Source organism: Photinus pyralis, unplaced genomic scaffold (assembly GCF_008802855.1).
Source record: "Photinus pyralis isolate 1611_PpyrPB1 unplaced genomic scaffold, Ppyr1.3 Ppyr1.4_LG3a, whole genome shotgun sequence".
Taxonomy (NCBI): domain Eukaryota; kingdom Metazoa; phylum Arthropoda; class Insecta; order Coleoptera; family Lampyridae; genus Photinus; species Photinus pyralis.
Window position 1 is genome coordinate 4066171 of NW_022170509.1, and position 20408 is coordinate 4086578.

The 20408-nt window shown below is 34.3% G+C and overlaps 1 protein-coding gene across 2 annotated transcripts in view; it reads left to right on the plus strand.

Moving 5' to 3' along the window:
* Positions 1 to 18616, plus strand: part of LOC116165337 (steroid receptor seven-up, isoforms B/C) — a 67590-nt gene extending 48974 nt beyond the window's left edge. For both annotated transcript variants that reach the window (XM_031479683.1, XM_031479684.1), the window contains exon 6: positions 17219 to 18616. In XM_031479683.1, coding sequence (XP_031335543.1) covers positions 17219 to 17484 — 266 coding nt within the window. In that variant the 3' untranslated portion in view covers positions 17485 to 18616. The remainder of the gene's footprint in view (positions 1 to 17218) is intronic.
* The last annotated feature ends 1792 nt before the right edge of the window (positions 18617 to 20408 follow it).

Genomic DNA, 20408 nt, shown 5'->3' on the forward strand with positions numbered 1-20408 from the left:
AAATTTTAAAAATCTCCATAGATAACCGATGGTTTTGATATTTGCAACATTGTATACTGATCAGAATTACTCGTAAAAATGATACCTTATGATACATAACGTGGGAATCGAAACTTAATTGTGCTTGTGCCAATCATTCACTTTTACGGCAAGCGATTTTTTTCAAAAGAGAAAATCTCGAACATGGTGCTCTAGAAATTGACAGTTTTTCAGAAAGTCACGATTATTAATATTCTTATACTTTTTTCTTTAAACATTACTAAAAATGCCGCGAGCATAGGACTGTATCATATACCTGGTAATAGATTTTTTAAGTAAAAGCAGCTAAGAACTCTGGAAATTATATTAGTTGTATTGCTAGAGGGCAAAACAAGCGCACCAAAATAAAAAAAATCGGAATTTTTAAAACAATGTGCTGTTTCTATGTATTTTTTTCGCCTGGTAAAGGAGGGTGCGTGTAATCGAAAAAAAACATTAAACAATTCTGAGCTTTGATTAGTTAAAAAGGCAGATTTTCAATTTGTTTTATTGCTCAATCGTTTTTAAAAAATATATAACTGTTGATGTACACGGTGTACATTTATAATAGATGCGAAATGTAAGCATCGTTGCTAGTGTGTTCTTCTTACCATCGTTCCAGTAAAGCAATTCAAACTAGGTGCAAAAGCTACTGGAAGCGGTCATGTGTTGCAGTGCAACCAGCCAAAGTTTTTGAAAATTCATGAAGCAGAAAAGACTAATACCATTTTAATGGCCACTTTTGAACCTTCACTTATTTTATAAGGTAGCACAAAATACATAGAAGCGTTTTCCCATTTAGAACGAAAATCCTGTTTTTCTGAATGGAAGGGCTTATTTCGGCTTATTGTAGGAAACTTACAAATAGTTTCCATAATTTTTTCTTGGCCCTTTTTATGATAAAAAATTTAGCCCAACACTTAATTTTGCTTCTCCTGAGATGGAGTCAGTCAGTCTCTGGTCACAAAGACTGTTTTGATTTGGAAAACTAATTCGGGATCCGACTCATATGACAATCAAATTTAATGCTGAAACAGAATGAAGGTTAAAATTAATGTCTAACCAGTTAATAAAATTAATGATCACTTGCTCCCTTGTTGGGCATGTTAGACTTACACCCTTATTATCAAAAATGACCTGAACTTCATGCAACACATCATGCCAAGAGATTCAAAACCACTCTATTGGAGCGGGCCGCAGACAATTACCTTTGACCCAGCAACTTCAGCACTTGTAACATTGCACCTTGGGGCACTCTCAGAGTGTCTTTCGACCTAAGAGAATTGCAGGGCACCCTTGGAAATTGATGCTCGTTGAAATGACCACTGGTACCCCAAATAACAGATCCAAGTTTAAATCCCTTAGGTATTAATTGTCGTTTGTTGCTAATAAATGCAATTTAGATTGGACTCCAGCCGCTTGGGGTTTATACTTTACCAAATCGTAGAGCATATAGGGCACATACTTACTGCTAATAGAACAATACAAAATATGTCCTACCCTATTTTCAACGTTTATTTAGGTTACTATTTCATGGTTCCGCTTGGAAAAAAGGTAAAAGTTGGACAATTAAAGATTATACAAAATTACAAGATTAAGGATAATTGCATAGGGTAAATGGAACTTTAATATAGGTATAATGGTGTATAGAATATGTTAATCGAGTCATAAACGGTTATTAAGCAGAAATGCAACAATGTGCCATATACATATTATAATAACTACTTCATATCCTAAGAATACGAATTACATCGCCCGAAGCTTTTAAGTTCTACCTTAGATCGTGAACGTGAGTCTCGCAAATGTGGTCGAGGCGTATGAAACTTGTAATTTATTACGACTTGTTTCTTGTCGTCAAATTTCGATCGATTCTAAATTTCCGCTTTTACTCACCTTTGGCAATCTTCCATAAATTCGATTCTTTTCTGTAACAAGGTAAGTGCAGGGCTTACTATACTACAATTACTTAAATTGTATATTGCCTTTATTTAAACTACGGGAGTTCAACTGTCCTGTTCCTTGCTCGAACCCTGGTTCGATCCACGATCATAGTCGATAAAATATGGCAGATACCACTCACTCATCTTCCATTCAAAAGGCGGCACTCGTTGTGCCCTCAGTTAGAAGAGGGTTAGGAGCTAACAGGAGAGAAATATTTCCTATTCCAATGGTTTTATGTCGGTCCCTTTATCTATACGGAACCTTCCCAAAGGTTTCGGAGAAACATTTTCCACCTGGGACAAGCAACTACTGTTAGCATACAATAATAGGAGAGCAAATAAGAACAGGGTTAAAAATCTTTCGATAGCACGGTCCTAATTCAAATGAGCTTTGAAATTTCAGTTAGTGACAGAAAAATCTGCGTTTCAAATACAAAAATTTGAAGAAGTAAGTGTCACCGAAAACAGTTTTGATTTTCCTTATACGATTTTAATGGTATACTTATAGGTACTTGATTGTATAGTATTTTGGATGTTGCTGCTTTTCCACTTTAAAATCTGAAACGCTCAATGCCGAATTAGCACGAAATTGGAAATCTGGTATTACACAGGCTGATTCAAACTCGCTTTATCAAAATTTGCCTTTGCTTATAAAATAAGAATTCGTCAATCTGTAGACAATTACTAATATACTTTCAGCACAACTAGAAATCGCAATTTTATAGTGTATACCGCTTAATCTACCCCATCGTTATACCAGATTCTTAAAAGCTGCATTACATCACGAAAAGGGTCACTTAAGCCTCCCTTAGAAAGAAAAAGACGAAATCTGGTAGAGGAATCTACAATGTAATCACGTACGTATATTTGATCGAATGCGCAAATTTGAAAATTGTTATGTTAAGATCGCCAAAAATCAAGTTCAGTTTATTTAATTATTCAGGTAGCGCCTTTGGAAGTAGTCGAAATTCACATCTTGCAATGACACTGACCCGCAGTTTGACCCTGGTCTTATATCTCCTGCAGGTCTCCATTTGAAATAATGGCTGATTGATTCAGCGTCGTTTTTTCGATTCTTTTAGTGGAGTGCTAATAAATCACAATGAAATAGTGATGTGGCTTGCTTAGGGGTGCATAACAAAGTAGGTCTATTTTTTTGTGATCTGATTTTTAGTAAGATTTGCTACTACAGCGACAGATTGAAGCTCAACTTTTTGTTATCGCTCGCAATTAAGGTACTTTTTCGCCTTAGTATTTAGGTTTTTGCTAGTATTTATTTGAAATTTAAATAAGAATTTGAAAAGTGGTATTTAATTGTATACCCTCGTGCCGTGTGAGCGATTTTCATACTTCAGAGCCATTGCAGGCAAAAATTGATCTACTTTCAAAGCATTCAAAGCAATCGATTAGGTGCTCTTTTCCTTTAGAGTACAATGGATTATCTAACACATCACGTTCCCTTCTCCCTAATACTTGATTGACCTACTAATCTACAATGTAGTGACTATTACATCGTTCCGATTTACTCGTTACTGTTTTACCGTATTTCAACGAATCGTAATTTTGCTGTTAAAAATAGATAAGAATGTGTTTTTTGGCGACAATGTTATTTAATGACGACAGGATTGAGTGTTACGTATTGCGAAATCAGATTATTCACCCTTCTGTAGCACACTTGCTTGGGGCGCATCCCTAAAAATTAAAAGCCACAGATTTTCCGTACGCTGCCATAACAAAAACACTAGCTCTCCATCAACTTCCAACTTCAATTTAGAGACAAATTTAGTGTCGTAGTAAATCAATAGTGTTTATTATACAGCACTTCTTATTAAGTATCTTCGCTCTTTTTTATATTACAAGTATGCCATTTGCTTAGCTTGTTTTTGTGACGTAAATTCTTAATATCTATACTTGAGGATATTTAAAGTTCTTTCGCATTGTAGGTTCTATCATACGCCTGAGTTACGCAGTAATCTCAAAATTAAGACCTGGACAGTAATACATTAAGTTCTAAATCTATATCAGGTCTCAGATTAAAACTATTGTCGCCAACTTACGTTTTATTGCAATCATGGAAATTTAAGAAAATCCTGGATCAAAAGGATTAAAAGATATGAAATCACACGTTTTGGTTCCTTACGATTAGGGAACTACACCGATCGGATTACTGTATTAAGCAATGCGGGTGCGAATTTCCAAAAAACTGGCTCCACGATTTGCTCCACGTTGTATTTTCCTGAAATGGATAAGTTAGGCATAGAAAAAATTGCCTATGATAATTGACTTTAATTTGCTAAATTTCATACTCCAGATACGCCGTATGATTCGCATGTGGAAGGCGATAGCGCATTCAAATTGTGACAAAATATGAAGAAGATTGTTTTTATTTTTTTTGCACAAGCGGTTCTACAGTTTGGTTCTTAAATCCAGCAATTGAAACTCTATCTTGCACGGCCATGAATTGTAGTTAAGTCAAAAACTAATTTTTGATTCGGTGTTTTCGGTTGAAGAAAACCCCTAATCACAGCATTTCGTCAAGATCGCATTTTTTGCACTCCCGTAGCAGGGCCCTTACAAGAAAAATGTACGAACATTTATAAAATCATAAAAGACATACCCAAACACTGAAACAGTTTGAATAGTTCAGAGATAATTGTTTTGGTTTTCCCTACCACCCAATTGTTTGACATATTTATTGTTACGCGTTTGTTGGTTTTCTTATTGTGCAAATTTGTATCGGTATTTCCAAAATTTCACTTTCTGCCTCAGTGCCTCTGTTTTCTGAAGTGCATATAGTCTGACAGTAATTGTATTTTGGATTTGTCTAAATCCTAATTCTATTTTTGAGTTTGTTCTTTCCCTCGTACATAAAACAATTTCGAAAGAAAATTCAAAGGGCTGTAACTTTTGAACTAGTAGCCCAATCTTGGAACTGTTTGAAATTATGGATTCTACAGGCCACATTCTATAAGAAATTTTTTTTTCAGGGGCGATCTGAGACAATTTTTTTTGAGGGCCTCAAAAAAAGGCAGTGTACTACAACCTTCCTTTTTTACCAAAAATCGACTGCACCAAAATTTCTCGGGAAAACACTTTTTCTTATTAATTTTGATGCGTAGAATCCAAAACAATTCGTACTTTTTCGATTAGATTTTTCAATCAAAAGTTATAGACTAGAAACCAATTTCGAAAGAAAATTCAAAGGGCTGTTACTTTTGAACTAGTAGCCCAATCTTGGAACTGTTTGAAATTATGGATTCTACAGGCCACATTCTATAGGAAAAATTTTTTTCCGGGTCGATCTGAAACAATTTTTTTTGAAGGCCTCAAAAAAAGACAGTGTACAAACCTTCCTTTTTTACCAAAAATCGACTGCACCAAAATTTCTCGGGAAAACACTTTTTCTTATTAATTTTGGTGCGTAGACTCCAAAACAATTCGTACTTTTTCGATTAGATTTTTCAATCAAAAGTTATAGACTAGAAACCAATTTCGAAAGAAAATTCAAAGGGCTGTAACTTTTGAACTAGCAGCCCAATCTTGGAACTGTTTGAAATTATGGATTCTACAGGCCACATTCTATAAGAAAATTTTTTTTCCGGGTCGATCTGAGACAATTTTTTTTCGGGCCTCAAAAAAAGGCAGTGTATAACCTTCCTTTTTTACCAAAAATCGACTGCACCAAAATTTCTCGGGAAAACACTTTTTCTTATTAATTTTGGTGCGTAGAATCCAAAACAATTCGTACTTTTTCGATCAGACTTCTCAATCAAAAGTTATAGACTAGAAAAGAAACCAATTTCGAAAGAAAATTCAAAGGGCTGTAACTTTTGAACTAGTAGCCCAATCTTGGAACTGTTTGAAATTATGGATTCTACAGGCCACATTCTATAAGAAAATTTTTTTTCCGGGTCGATCTGAGACAATTTTTTTTCGGGGCTCAAAAAAAGGCAGTGTATAACCTTCCTTTTTTACCAAAAATCGACTGCACCAAAATTTCTCGGGAAAACACTTTTTCTTATTAATTTTGGTGCGTAGAATCCAAAACAATTCGTACGTTTTCGATTAGACCTCTCAATAAAAAGTTATGGACAAAAAACAAATTTCGAAACAAAATTCAAAGGGCTGTAACTTTTGATCTAGTAGCCAAATCTTCAAACTGTTTGAAATTATGGACTCGATCTCGATCTCAGACAATTTTTTTTCCGGCCTCAAAAAAAGGCAGTACCTACTTTTAAGTTATTCAAATATTTGAGAACGATTTAGAAATGTTTAGGGAAAGTTTCCATTGTCACAAAATCAAATATAAAAATCCGATACATCTGAATACCGAACTCGATAGTCTACGTAACTTAAAAACAATAGGGTCCTTTCTTATATCCTTAAAACCATGTGTACCAATTTTCAAAGCGATCGCACGTTTCTAAACAAGTTATCATGCACACGGACAGACGGACGGACAAAAAAGGATCTGTTTCAAAATCGCTAGGATTAATTTCAGAAAGGCATCATGTGCACGACGTACGATCGCTTTGAAAACTGGTACACGTATTCTTAAAGATATAACTGGTATAAGAAAGGTCCTGGTAGGGACCTCCTATGGAATAATATATTAATAATAATACGCTTTTACTCCCCTTAAAATTGAATATAACAATAGAAATATAAAAAAAGCTAACCCCATACAAAGTATAACTTGATTTTTTAGTATTAAGCCTTTTATCTAGAATACTATTTTAAATTTTTAATGTATTTGAGTGACAAGTATACTTTTTACTGTATTCGAATATACTTTTCAAAGTAAGATAATGAAATACTTACGAATGGGTGTTATCCAAAAATCCCCTACTGAAAATCGTATGCGATTGTTCATCTCTTGTTAATTAGTGACCGCGTTAAGTTTTGTATGAATCTGGATTTGCAATCAGCGTTTCAAATGTATTAAAGTTAATAGACCTAATTCAATGGTTTACACACTAGACGCAAGAGTGGAAATTATTATAAATTATTATCAACCGATTTTAAAAAATCAAACGTCAAAATAAACGACTTCGAAAGAACTTTTAAACAAGCTATTACTCGATACTACTTGTCATTTAAAACTTTTAGTGGAATGGCCCTGGGGGGCAGAGGGTGAAAGGGGGTAAAGTAGTTTTTGGTTAAAAAGTTGTCTCCCTTGACAAATCTTTTGACGTGTCTCGGCGTGTTTTCCGTTAATCAGTGGTTTTCGATAAATCCGTGGTGGGAAGTTTTCAAATTAACACCCTGTATGAAAACGAAAAATTTGAAACTTGAATGTACGTAGTGTGTCCATTTTTTTATTTGAACAATCCTCGTACTTGCTTATAAAAATAGAAAACAAGTAAAAACTGCGCACAATTTTATTCTTTGGCATTTTTATAAACCGAAATAACTTGGTAAATATAGTTGGGTTATAAGGTACACACTATATTTATCGATGTTTATCTTCTTGGTAGATGATTAATGGAGAGGGGGGTGTTTACAAATAAGCATTAAAAGAACACCTGGCGTACAGTAAAAATCTACGCTCTATAATGCAAGAAGAAAATATTGCATTTTCTCTTTGTAAATATCTCAAGATATTCGCTCTTAAAATGTTGACATCACCAATAGATATATTTCTTCCGCCAATCGCCCTTTCTAAATACTTCCCTCCGAAAATCCCCTCTTGAGGTATAAGAAATTATAATCGATAACGAGAAGTGGTCGAGAAGGAGTACTAGATGGTAGAAATTAATTCCTTTCGTTGAAACTTTTGATTAGAGTAGGTACCACGAAGGATAAAATCAAGTTCTCTAGGACAATTCCCCTAAAAGGACGGACTGATGAACAAACCATTTTTCTTAGTTCTTAAGAAATGTCCTAAAAACAGTGAATACCAAAATGATCAAGTATACCTTTCTGTGATGTGGAGCAGACTTGTTTTTCTAAATTTGTATTACATACGCTAGTAGAAAGGGATTGTTCGTTCCTTTGAAAAAATCAACAATTTATATCTAAATGGAATGGACCAATAGAAATATGTTGCCCGAATATTCAAGATTAATCTTAAATGGGGAACGATATTATTTTGGAAATTCGTGAGAACGTGAGATAACTTTTAAAAATTTGAAAGACCCAAATTCAACTGATTAGTAAAACATTAAACGTACTTTTGAATTGATTTAATTGTGTATAGTGATCTCGGTTTAAGATAAATGCAGAGAATGTCCTGCAGCATACAATGCAAAATGTAAGCTGTTAGAATAACTAGACATAGAATTCGTCCATTACGAATAAAAAAAATTGGATGGGCAATGTCTCTAAACAGATCGTTGAAAGGAAAATAGACCTGGGTATCCTTTTAATTACCGCCTTGACAATTAATTATATAAATACGATTTAAACGAGCAATTTTTTTCTTTAATAAAATGGCGCTTATATACAATTGTAACCTGATACTGTGATAATTCTCTTTAATTAAATTTCTTGTATTGACCCACTTTTTTGCCATTAATCCGAGTGGTATTAAAGCGCCCAATAAATTGAAGACTTTTTGTCCGGAAATTCACCCGTCACTTTGTGTGGTACAAAATACTTTTTGGAAAAATGTTCCCTTAAACGCTTAATTATCGGCAAGTCTAAAAATACGTAGTCGGGCACTTATTCACGTATATGGAGCATAATTACACATTATTAAGCTTAAGCGAATATTTATTTGGGCGGCTGTTATTTCTTAAATTAATATTGGGCTATTAAAGTAACTTGGTCTTCCATCAATTAACTGCTGTCGTATTTAGGTTTTAGTTTATGGTAGTCTTTAATTTAAAAAGTTAAAATTCTATAGACGGGTAACGCTAACTGTTCACTTGTAAACACATCGTTGAGATTGATTGCTCGGTTTATTTTTTACATTTACTTCTTGCAAATGTTAAGGTGCAGAAAGATTAATTGCTGGCAATACTTACCGTTTATTTTAGACAAAGGCAGTTTTTTGCAATTAATTCAGTCTTGGTCGCTTCTTTGTTAGTTCAAACGACGACAGGAAGACGATCACCGAAAATACAGTTCCTCTTTTAAAGAAAATGAGTACAAAATGTTAATGAAGATACAGGACAAAACAAGGAAATAACATTAATACATAATTTATGTTTGATTTACAATTTCATATGATTATTGATAGGAATCCTCGAAACTTTCACATTTTTACAAGGATCTAATGACCCAAATTTATTTACACTTACCATTATCTTTAAATATATATTAGTAGTGTTTCTTTTCGTATTCTATATATGTATACAAATATTGATATTTAAAGGCGCAAACTACCTTCCTTATAAGCAGTTATTTAAATTGTTTTACGTCACATGCATGCGCTGAAAGGTCAAATGTCTATACATTCACATACAATAAAGGCTTCGAGTGTTAGCATAAAGCGATTTATATCCTCCCTGTTGTTAAAAGACACACTTCTCTATTTTTGTATTCGGTACTAAAACATTTGGTAGGTAGGTACTCCCTTGAATACTCAATTACCGTATCTTGAGTGATTTTTCTAAACTGCGTACTATACAGAATGTTAGTGTATCTGTCGGCTCCGGTTTAAAAACAGGTTTTATGTTTGTATGGAAGTGTGAAAAATTGTATTGCCCTTTTAGTATTTTAGCCGTTCTTCTTCTTTCAGGCAGACACATCCTCATAACTTCAACTCGAGCTACAACGAAAGCTTCATTCCTGACACTTTATCATGCCTTTTTACTTTATTTCGTGGAGTTAGGTTTTAATTGGGCTTTAATTAATAACAAACAAACGTTATTCATTTGCATATCACTTAAAATACTAGGGACATTTAACGGTGGCCCGATTGTAACTATTCATTTTTGGCGAAAAGCACTGTAGTAAAATGGGCACGAACGAAAGGTAAATAGTTTTGCGCACACCAATGATTATATTCAAGTCCTCTGGGAACTGGGAGGAAGTCCAACAATGAAAACGCTTTTTAAATAGAATGGAAATGATCATAGGTCCTAGAATCCGTATGTGACATGTTCACATCCGTATTAGCCATTTTGCAGGTATAGGTATGTGACAAACGCTTCTCTTCGGACCCATCGTCATTATACGGATCTGGTAGTTCATCGCGTTATAACATCACCCATTTTCTTCATAGTCGAATCAAATCAATAAGAAGTTTGAAACCTTCCTTGCGTCCCCATTTCTATAACAATTTACTTCATAAATACAACATCCAATTAAGTTTAATTTTTAGTCATTTTTAGGTGACAGGAAAATACTTCCAAAAAAATTGAACACATTGCAACGTTCATTATATCAAACTTTGGCAGGAAAACATTATATATTAAATTGGGGAAATGCAGGTCAATTGAATTGAGGACAATACCGGTATAAATGAATTAATGTTTTCTGCCAGTTCTTTAATATCTAATCTTTCAGAAATTATCATTTTTCTATCGATCTAAGACCAGCGGATTCTGCCAATTTTGTTGTAGTTTCTCCAGTGTACTTGCTAGTATCAATATTTCCTATAGTTTAATAAACATTTTGCGTTGCTATGTTAAAAAAAAGTTGTATGACGTCACGGCGCTAAAAGCTCAGATGTTAAAAAAACTTTTAACGATCAACCAGTATAACTGTTTTGCCGAAAAAAATATTTCACTTTTTAACTTTGACATTTTATTTCAGTTTCTTTTGTAATCGAGCCTGCCACAATTTTTGTAGGTAGAAAAATAATTTAATTAAAGTTATTTTTGAAAAAAGTTCGATGCTGCTGCGGCAATTTTTTTAAATATCCGGTCCGGTATTTTTCGTTTCCGTGTACCTAATATACATATCCAAAATTAGAACAAAATCCGTCGAGCCGTTATCTCGGAAAAATTGCTAACTTTAAAAGTTGCTGAAAATAATCTAAAACGTCGACATTTGCGCTTAAAAGTGTTTCTCCACCAAGAATATTTTGAAATTCCAGTTTACCATAGAAAGATTCCATTGAAGCATCCTCATAATCATAACTTTACGAGATTAAAGTATATAGGTACAAAATACCACCCATCAGAAAAGCTCTCTAAATGGGCCTATGGGCCTGGGATAGGAATTCAATGCCAGAAGTCTTTTTCTCTAGAAGTATTTGAATACCGTGTTTGTATTGTTAAGGGTTTTGTAATTTAGTTTCCGAATCTTCTGTATTTGCATCCTCCCCAGTTTCAGTCTTGTTTGGAACTAGACAAGTCAAATCGCGAAAAACGACATCGTTACAGTTTGTGCATGCATTCGCACGAAAAGAGACAAATCAAACGCTGAATTATAAGTCTTTTCTGCTATTCTTCAAAATTGTGTCCCATCCAGAAATTCCAGTAGCTGCCTAGAGTTACTGGTGTCCTAATTTTCACCAAAAATTGTTCTTAGGGTCTAGTTTACCATGAAAGGTGGCGGAAGATATACTGTAAAAGCAATGGCGCCTCCTAGTGGTGCCAATTCACTTTTTCTTGGAATGTTCACCGTTCACTAGGAGATATTCCAGGAATTACAGGTTTTTAACCTTCTGGATAATCGGACACTGCTGAATTGTACTAAGTTGTTATGTTTTTTTTTGGGGTGAAATATGCAAAAAGATATATTGAAAATGACACATTTAAATTGAAATTATACACACTCCACAAACGCCATCTAATCTTTGAAATTGGACATTCGTTAGGGTACTTTTCTCCTATGGTGCTCCGTACATGTATGGAACGAACTCCCCGTTTCTGATATAGCGTTTTCCATTAGCAAAGTAATTAAAAGTTATACGTACCTACTCACTAATTCCATTAAATCACTGACAATAAAGAAAAACTGAAAACTCTATTTGCCGAACATTCGTAGACCATAGGAAAGCATAAATGAGCTCGCACTCTATTTGAGTTGTTTTCGCATACTCTTCTATTTCTGTCATACCAAATTGGCAAATGCTCAATTAAGGATCTGATTTTTGGGCGGTCTCAAACTTTCCAGTACTAATTCAATTAGATCCAATTTCTACTTACTATTTTCCATAATTCTCAACAAGGAATTTATAATAATCCATAGGTTTTTTGAGTATTATTTGATTCCATTTTCTGTAGACTATTGAAATGGAAGACGTGTGACGTGTTAAACGCGTCCCCTGTGAAGTTTTCTCATCTTTCTTTTGTAATAAAACCGTGGCTTTGACGAACAACACTGTCACGCTTTACCTATACTCAATCCTGGAATGAAACCCCCTCAATTCTCCTCTTTCAGATTGAGAACGTCAAAGTTTGCATGAATCAATTTTTGTTGCTAGCAAATAACATCAATACGTTAAATCTTCTTTTGTTGCCATGTGGGATTTGATATTGTACACCATTACAGAAATGTAGTTGCATCTATAAAAAATGGAATGTTTATTATATTTGCAGTAGTCATTGATTTGGTGGTAAATGTTCATTTAAGTTTTCCAACCATGTCTGCAGTGTCATCAGACTGTCATTTCAATTAGTTACGTGGTCTCGTGCGAAGGTATGCGACTTGCATTTAGTAAATTTGGCATATGCAAATAATAACGTTAAGGATGTTACTGACGTAGAATTTGGTTAGATATGTGTGATGAGAGTATTTTAAAGCTTCTTTGTATGGGTAACTGCGGGCAATTAAGATGGAGAGTCGCCGATTTTTTTCTTGTTTGGCAATTACGCCGAGTCTTACTATTTATATTGTCGATCGTATAAGAATGCCATTAAACTTTAGATTGAATGCAGGGAACGCGTTGATGAGCTGTATACGACTATGCACTTTGTACTATTTATGTTTTGATGTATTCATTGGATGCACTGAGACATTGATAAAATACATGTAGGTACTGCAAATAGCGTGGTTAATTCGAATTCGACCTAAGGTTATTTTAAGCTTTCTTTAATTTTACCATAACGTTAATGAACAATTACGTAAGTTTGCGAGAGTATTCGTGTTATTTATCGCACAGCTGCTGTTTTTCAACAATTAAAGTATGCAGGATTAGTAATTACACGACCAACTATAAGTAACACTTGGCTTTAATTGTTCTTACTCAATAATTGTGATGCGACGAGATGATGCACTGCATGTTAGATCATTCATTTCACTCTCACGTATTGTTCGTTGACCAAAGTAAGAATGCGCGATGTAACGTCACTTTTCACATACTAGAACTTAATTGAGTTACTAATTGTGCAGCATAATTGCCATGGATTCAACAAGAGTGTAAAACGCTATTGTCAAATATTAAATAATTGATCTTCCAATTCTATTTTTAGATGTAACTAAAATTTGATGAAAGTGAGTTGTGTGCTACTTTCAATCTGAAAAACTCAAGAAATAAGTAGAATATGCGATTGGATGACAACATGGATGTGATTAATCTTTGCTTGGCTGTTGGGTTTAGTACCTCGGCAACATACACTCATAGCAATGTTAAACAAAATTTGAAACCGGAATTTATTGTTTAATAAGCCGCTTTCATCGATCATTTTCCGGTTTTGATCGAGATGGTGTGGACGGTTTCTGTGGTATTAGCTAACTCCGAAGCACTCCCCGTTCCTACCAGCATCACAAGGTCTAGGTGTTAGTTTGAAATAACTGGCAAGTAACTTTGTCTCCTTTGCCGAATAATTCCACTTCTTTCAAAAGGACTGAACCATCGTCTTATCTACATTGCAGAATCTGCCACTGAGTTTTGGTTGATACTATTTATCTCATACTTACGACCTCTTTGCTTTGCCTTTCTTTCCATTGCTTGTCGTGGTTCGTTATTTAGCCAAAAGTAATGATATGATGGTGGAGGAAATTGATCGGAAAAGGAAAACCAAGAGATGGTAGCTAGATAGAGGACCGTCGTTCTTGTATTTCACCCTATTAAAATAATAAAAGGATTCGTCCGATGCGCAATCAACATCTTACATGGATGAATGGAAACTACCTGTCGTATATTTAATTACTTTTGCAAAAATGAAAAATCTCTATTGTTCTGGGAATCTTCTCGAATGAAATGAAATGCACCATGAATATACCAACTTTAGAGATAGCTACACTATTGCAGCAGCAGGTCTATTTATGGGCCTTTTATTTTGCAAGGCAGACTCTCTTAATAGTCGTCAATGTAGACATTAAATACAAGTGATGGAGAACAGACAATATTGTCAATTTAATAATAAGATCACAACATGTTGCGGGCTGTGCAACTGTGTTTCTCAAAGAGTTGGGTTAAGGTTTCTTTAATTGTATACATTTTTCAGTTATCCCGAATATTTATGTCAATCCTAAAAACGACCGCTTTGCTCTTGAATTTATTTTGTGATGGGGCGTCAATGCTAAACGTAATTCAAAAACAAACATATGAGACATATCAATCTTTCATTTAAAATAACGGATTGTAGTTAGTCTTGAACATGCATGTACGCTACCCCTAACTGTGGAGCGGCGCGTTTTCACTACAACATGCTAAATAATTTTTTTTAAATAAGGGCCTAACAGGATCAAGCACTAGACCACTGTACTTAAGGTGATATAATCAAAGGGACCAAAACAATTAAGTTTAGGAATTAAATCTGAATCTCTGTTTGTCTTAAACACCATATCCAAGATATTTCTATCATTGGTAGCCAGAGTCTAACGATGTTGGTGGGCAGTTGGAGCCCCTTTTCATTAGTTTTCTCATCAGTATGTCCATGTGCCTTTGATTTGGTCGGCATCCAACGAAAAAATGGGTTAGATCCGCCATCTCACTCCCGCACCGTTCTATATGGTGCCCATTGTATAGAAATGGGTAGGATAAATACCATGACCGAATTTGAGTCTGGCGATGGTAGAGAAATACTGACACCCACAGAAAAATCTCGGGCCCAATGTCTTGTTATTAAATCGAGTTGAATTTTTACATACTGCGTAATATGTATAACCGATGAGAATTAATCCATTGTCGTTCCCACTTCTGCTTTACGAGATAATGGTTAAATTTGACGACTTAATTTGGTGTACACCACGTCTTCTGTAGCAACACTATGTCCAAGTCCAGGTTACGTTCAATTATAAATTTCTCAATTTCTATTCTTTTTTGCTAATGCGGATTGACAGGTCCAGAAGATTAAGGTAATTTTTGTATGAATTCATTATTAATGCATCATTGCAAGCTGCATCCGCAACCGATTTCGCTACGTTTGGAATATCATTTGATTATGCATCCGTAATCGATTCAGCTATGATTGGGGTATCAGAAGTATACTCCTGAGAGTAATCAGAAATTTGTAAATCAAGTTCAGAATTAATTGACTGCTAAGCTTTTAAGCGTGATTTAATCTTGTTCGATGGGACGACGAAATCTAAGATATCCGCCGCGTTATCTGAATAGCTTTTAGCTATGCTTATAGCGCCCTTTTGCCCCTTCGCCTTCATGAAGAACTCGCAAAACGATCCATCAGCGCTATATACCTGTCTGGGAAAGGTATACACGAGCCGGTAATTTGGGTCGTTTACACCTGCACCAATGAGCGGTATGCCAGACAGAAGTTTTAAGTTTTTTTGAGTTCCTCATATGAAACATTGTTTGAAATACTAGGGCTAACATTGGCTAATCAGGTAGTACCCTAAGTATCCAGTGCTAACTCAGGACCCCCCAAAGTTCATTACCCAACCCCTGCTGCAGCGGCTGCTATGCTGTGAGAATTCCGATTGAAATCAAATACTCGTAATGAAACTAAGATTTATGAAGAAAAAATGTCCTTAAGTACATTTACACGTTAATAAATACTTACAACCATCAGTTATAATTTTAATTACGTCACATTTTTAAATGTTGTTAATTTTACCCGATTATTAAGAATTAGTCTCCGCGAAAAAGAATGTTTGTAATTTTCATCAATAAAGGTTTTTTTTAAATTAATCTCTGCGGGCCCTCCCCGTTAATTTCGCTGTAGTGTAACGAACGTCTCTTGTGTTGACGTATAACGCCTTATAATCGCAACTGTAAGTTTTTCTTGTGCATTTTTTTAAAATAATTGCATCTAAATATGATGAGATATTCGCATGTTTATGGAGATATCCTAGGCTACGTAGGATTTTTATGAATGGCCGTAAGCGCGCGGAGATTAAAATCTTACCGTGGACATTACGTTCTGTTTTGAATTGTACAGAATTATGATTATTAATAGGTTCACTCTCTGAAAAACCACATGATTTACCCAGATAAGGAAGCGACTTCACTCTTACATTCATTCATTACGTAGTACGTAATTTTTTTAATTAAACAAACAATGTTTAATCAACTTTAGTTCCAAGTGTCACTTCGTTAGAGAAGCCCTAACGTGGCCACATTTTTCAAAACAGATTAATTACGGTAATTGAAATTAAGTACCTCATACTAAGTATCCGACAAGCTAAAAATTAAAAATGCAGAGCTATCAAGAATAAATTTGAGATGCATAAAATGTGTTGATGAGATTCTGGCTCGGTCCTTAATGAAGTTTCATTTTTGTTATTCTATATGATTATATGTCGTTGACCTCCTACTGGTATAGTGATGAACCAATTTATCTTGAAGAAGAAACTTCATTCATCATTATCATTTTTCTCCCTTTTTTACGCTAAATTAATATTGGCAGTACTTCTCCAGTAAATTACATCTAATTAAATCAGAAAGGTCGCTTATTAATGAAGGTTTCGAAAACCTGGCGATTAGTTTCAATCAAAGAAAACGTGAGAAACTTGACAAGTTTGCGCACCCCACCGAATAATAATTGTGCTTTAGGGCGGTTGTTTGGCCTTTTAAACTGGTTTAGTGATAGTTGTAGTTGAGGGTAGCAATCGCACAGTAAGCGCGGTGTGTAAGATATAAGAAAGTTATGACAATTCTATATTACACTCAACTTCCATACATATTTTCTTAAACAGCTCTAAAGAGCAACTGTTGGCGACGAAAATCCCATAATTTTGAATTAATAAAACATTGTTCGTTATGTAAATTCGGATTCAGCAGGTTTTAATGGCAATACCACTAATTAAAACTTCCTAATATAAAGCATCTGCATCAAACTTTATATTGTCGGCAAGGGATCATAAAGAACTTCAACTCTTTTATAAGAACACTGATATAAATTAAATTGCACCAAAAGTTTCTGATTAACATTCAGCTTTTAGTACTCGTAGATTGTATCCTTCAATAAATAATTGAAATATGTCGAATTGTATAGCTATAACTGGTTTTTTTGTTACAGATGCATGCGGCTTAAGTGACGTGTCTCACATCGAATCTCTTCAGGAGAAATCTCAGTGTGCCCTAGAAGAGTACTGTAGAACGCAATATCCAAATCAGCCAACTAGATTTGGTAAATTACTGCTACGTTTGCCCAGTTTACGGACTGTCAGTTCGGCAGTTATTGAACAGCTGTTTTTTGTAAGACTGGTGGGTAAAACTCCTATAGAAACTCTAATTCGGGATATGCTTCTGTCGGGAAGTTCCTTCTCCTGGCCGTACATGTGATACTTCAAATTATACTAGAAATCCTAGTCAAAAACTAATACGTACATATCTTAGGGGTGTGTACATGTAAATGTATGTACATTTGTATAGTAGGTAATTAAGGTCTAAGAATATTAACTTGAACTACTTCACTTTTTTATGTTGGAATTGATTTGAAAATTGTTAACAAAAAGCAGTGCATAAAACATTTTTACTTTGTTATAAACGCACGGTAAATCAAAACGTCGTGTAAAAACTCGGACGCATTTTGCATTAAGAGAGACACTTTCTTTATATATTTTTTAATTAAAAATTGTATATGTGTGGGTGTGTAGGATAGAAGCTATTTTGAATGAAAATTTTTGGCTCAATGGTGTTTCTTGTTAGTGCAAAAGTGCAAATTCATATCTATTTTAGAAACGTTTGATAGCATCATACTCGGGGTATAATAACGGAAATAACATATCATCAAAAGAAAACTACATAAAAATTGTACATTGTTTTATTAGCAAAGTTCAGGATATCAGCGTGATTAGAGTAAACGTGTTCCTTTTTATATAACGGTAAAAATGCGGTGTTAAACGAAAATTTTAGATAAGGTAGCCAAAACATAATATTGTAAAAATAATGGTAGCGTAACCCTTGATTTTTGTAAAATTTTTCGTGTACCACCTAGATTTGTAATCTAGCACACATCAAATTTCTTTATTTACTATAGAATAGAGGATAGTTGTTTAGTTGTTTATACTTATCAATGTTTAAAGTTATTTCTGTCCAAGATTTAGTAGTTCAAGTGGTTGTTATTATTTGTTATTATTAACTATTGTTAAGTTTTACAATACAAACTTTTTATATTTAATTCGACGTGGAACTGATTCAGCAAAATACAATAGCGAAGCAACCCTTTCTTTACATATAGTTATCATTATCACTAAAAATTAGCCTGCATACCGTTTGACAGGATAAAATTGGTATATATTTTTTTAATTTTTCAGTTTAAAGAATTTTGCTGTTTTAGTACAATTACGTATGTTTTTTTGTTTAGTAGAATCTCGTGATGTAAAGACAAGTATGTATTTTACTTGTATTTTTTGCCATTGACATAGTTTTCATGTATTGGGTTAAAGCAATAAATCAAATATTAAAACTTGTAGCTATCCTATTATTTCGGACCTGATCATTTCCAGTACAAGCGCGAGTTGCACATACTATGCAGGTGAAAAAAGGAATGCTGGCTATGCGACAAATGAAGACTTCCCTTTGATTTATCTGAGGGGGGGAAAAAAGAAAAAAAACTCTACTCTTTTGAAGGGCCAGTTTAGCTTAATATACTAGAAAAATCGACGGCCGTACCACATATTTATTTGACTGTCTTATTTTTGAAAACAAAATCGAAATCCTGCATTTTCGCTGACTAACTAAAACTGCACTTTCAAAAAACTAAGCCTTTTGTTTGCCGCCTTTAAAAGTTCACCTAAAGAGCACACCCCTAAACGTACAACGCAAAAATAAAGTTGCAAAAGTAATCGTAAAGCGCATTTCCACAATAGCCTCTTTTCCGAAAAAATTAGTCACCCCCTAGACAAATTCGTTTCAGGGATTTTGATGACCAATCGTTATTTGAAAGGCTCTTCTGTTAAGATTTTGGAAAAATCCGTCTGCAACTAAAAAGGATGGCTTTGCGCACATACACACTCCATTTTTTGGCACATGGTTCCAATTCATTTTCAATTAAAATATTAGAAAAAGTGGTCCACAAATAAAAAAGTTTTATCTGCGCATGTAGAATGTATTTTTTCACACGTGATTTCAATTCACTTCTATAAAAAGGCTCTTCAGTTAAAATTTTGGAAAAAAATAGTCCACAAATAAGAAACTTGTGCTGTCCATGCGCAAACTACTTTTTTTGACACATTTCAATTTTTTTATTATGCAGCTTCTCTTTAAAAAATTAGTCCATAAGTAAAAAAGTTGGATCTGCGTTAACTGTCCTGGTAAACTGTAAAACGTAAAATCCTGTTTTTTAATAATAAACGCAGACAAAAAAATTCCTTGCTTGGTGCAATCCTCTAACGATAACGAACCAAATAGCGTTAAAATTAGAACAATATATCTAGTAGCGATACAGCCGTAAGCTTATTGTTTTAGATGGGAGGACACCATAAGAACGCATCAGTAGATCGATCTCCATAAACGAATTTCATGCAGTTTTGGAACCACGTACACCCGCGTTTATTTATGACAAACATTCCCATCAACTTATTTCAAATACATACAAACTGCCAGTAACTGGGCGAGCCACAGTTTGGTACGTGTCGGAAAAGGAAATTGTACGGATCAGTCAAGCAGTTTTACAAAATTTGTACACCAAGCACTTACACTTCCGTAAATTGTGCTGTTCTTACACCATATGCTTGTTTTTTACTTTATCTAGTCACAAATCCTGTATGGGGTGCATGTTCTCTAATACCACGTTTTTTCAAAATTACTTTAATATAATTAGAAACGATATTACATTACATCAGATCTGAGGAGAATCGAACAATTCTCCCAAAGCCTCCAAATACATATTTCAAGTTACATGTATTTTAATTGCATTTAGGTGACTTATTGTTAAACGATGCAGAACGTGAGCGGAGGACGAGATAAGCATAAGGCCAGCGTATTTTCAAAATGCGAAAATTAGTCAGTCTTATATCGATCGCGAAAGTTAACTCGTTTATTTGTGATTGTGGTGGTGCAACAATTAATACACAAATGAAGAATTGACGACAGTAAGTCCCTTGTTTTTATAATACCTATCCCGAATTTCTTTGTTTATCCGGCTACATACTATAAGAATACTTTAGTTTGCATAATTAAACCATTTCCTTCGTTGGTAATAAGATCAAGTCAACATTTTGGTCATGCCGTTGTGTACAGGTTTAAATTACTGCTATTGAATT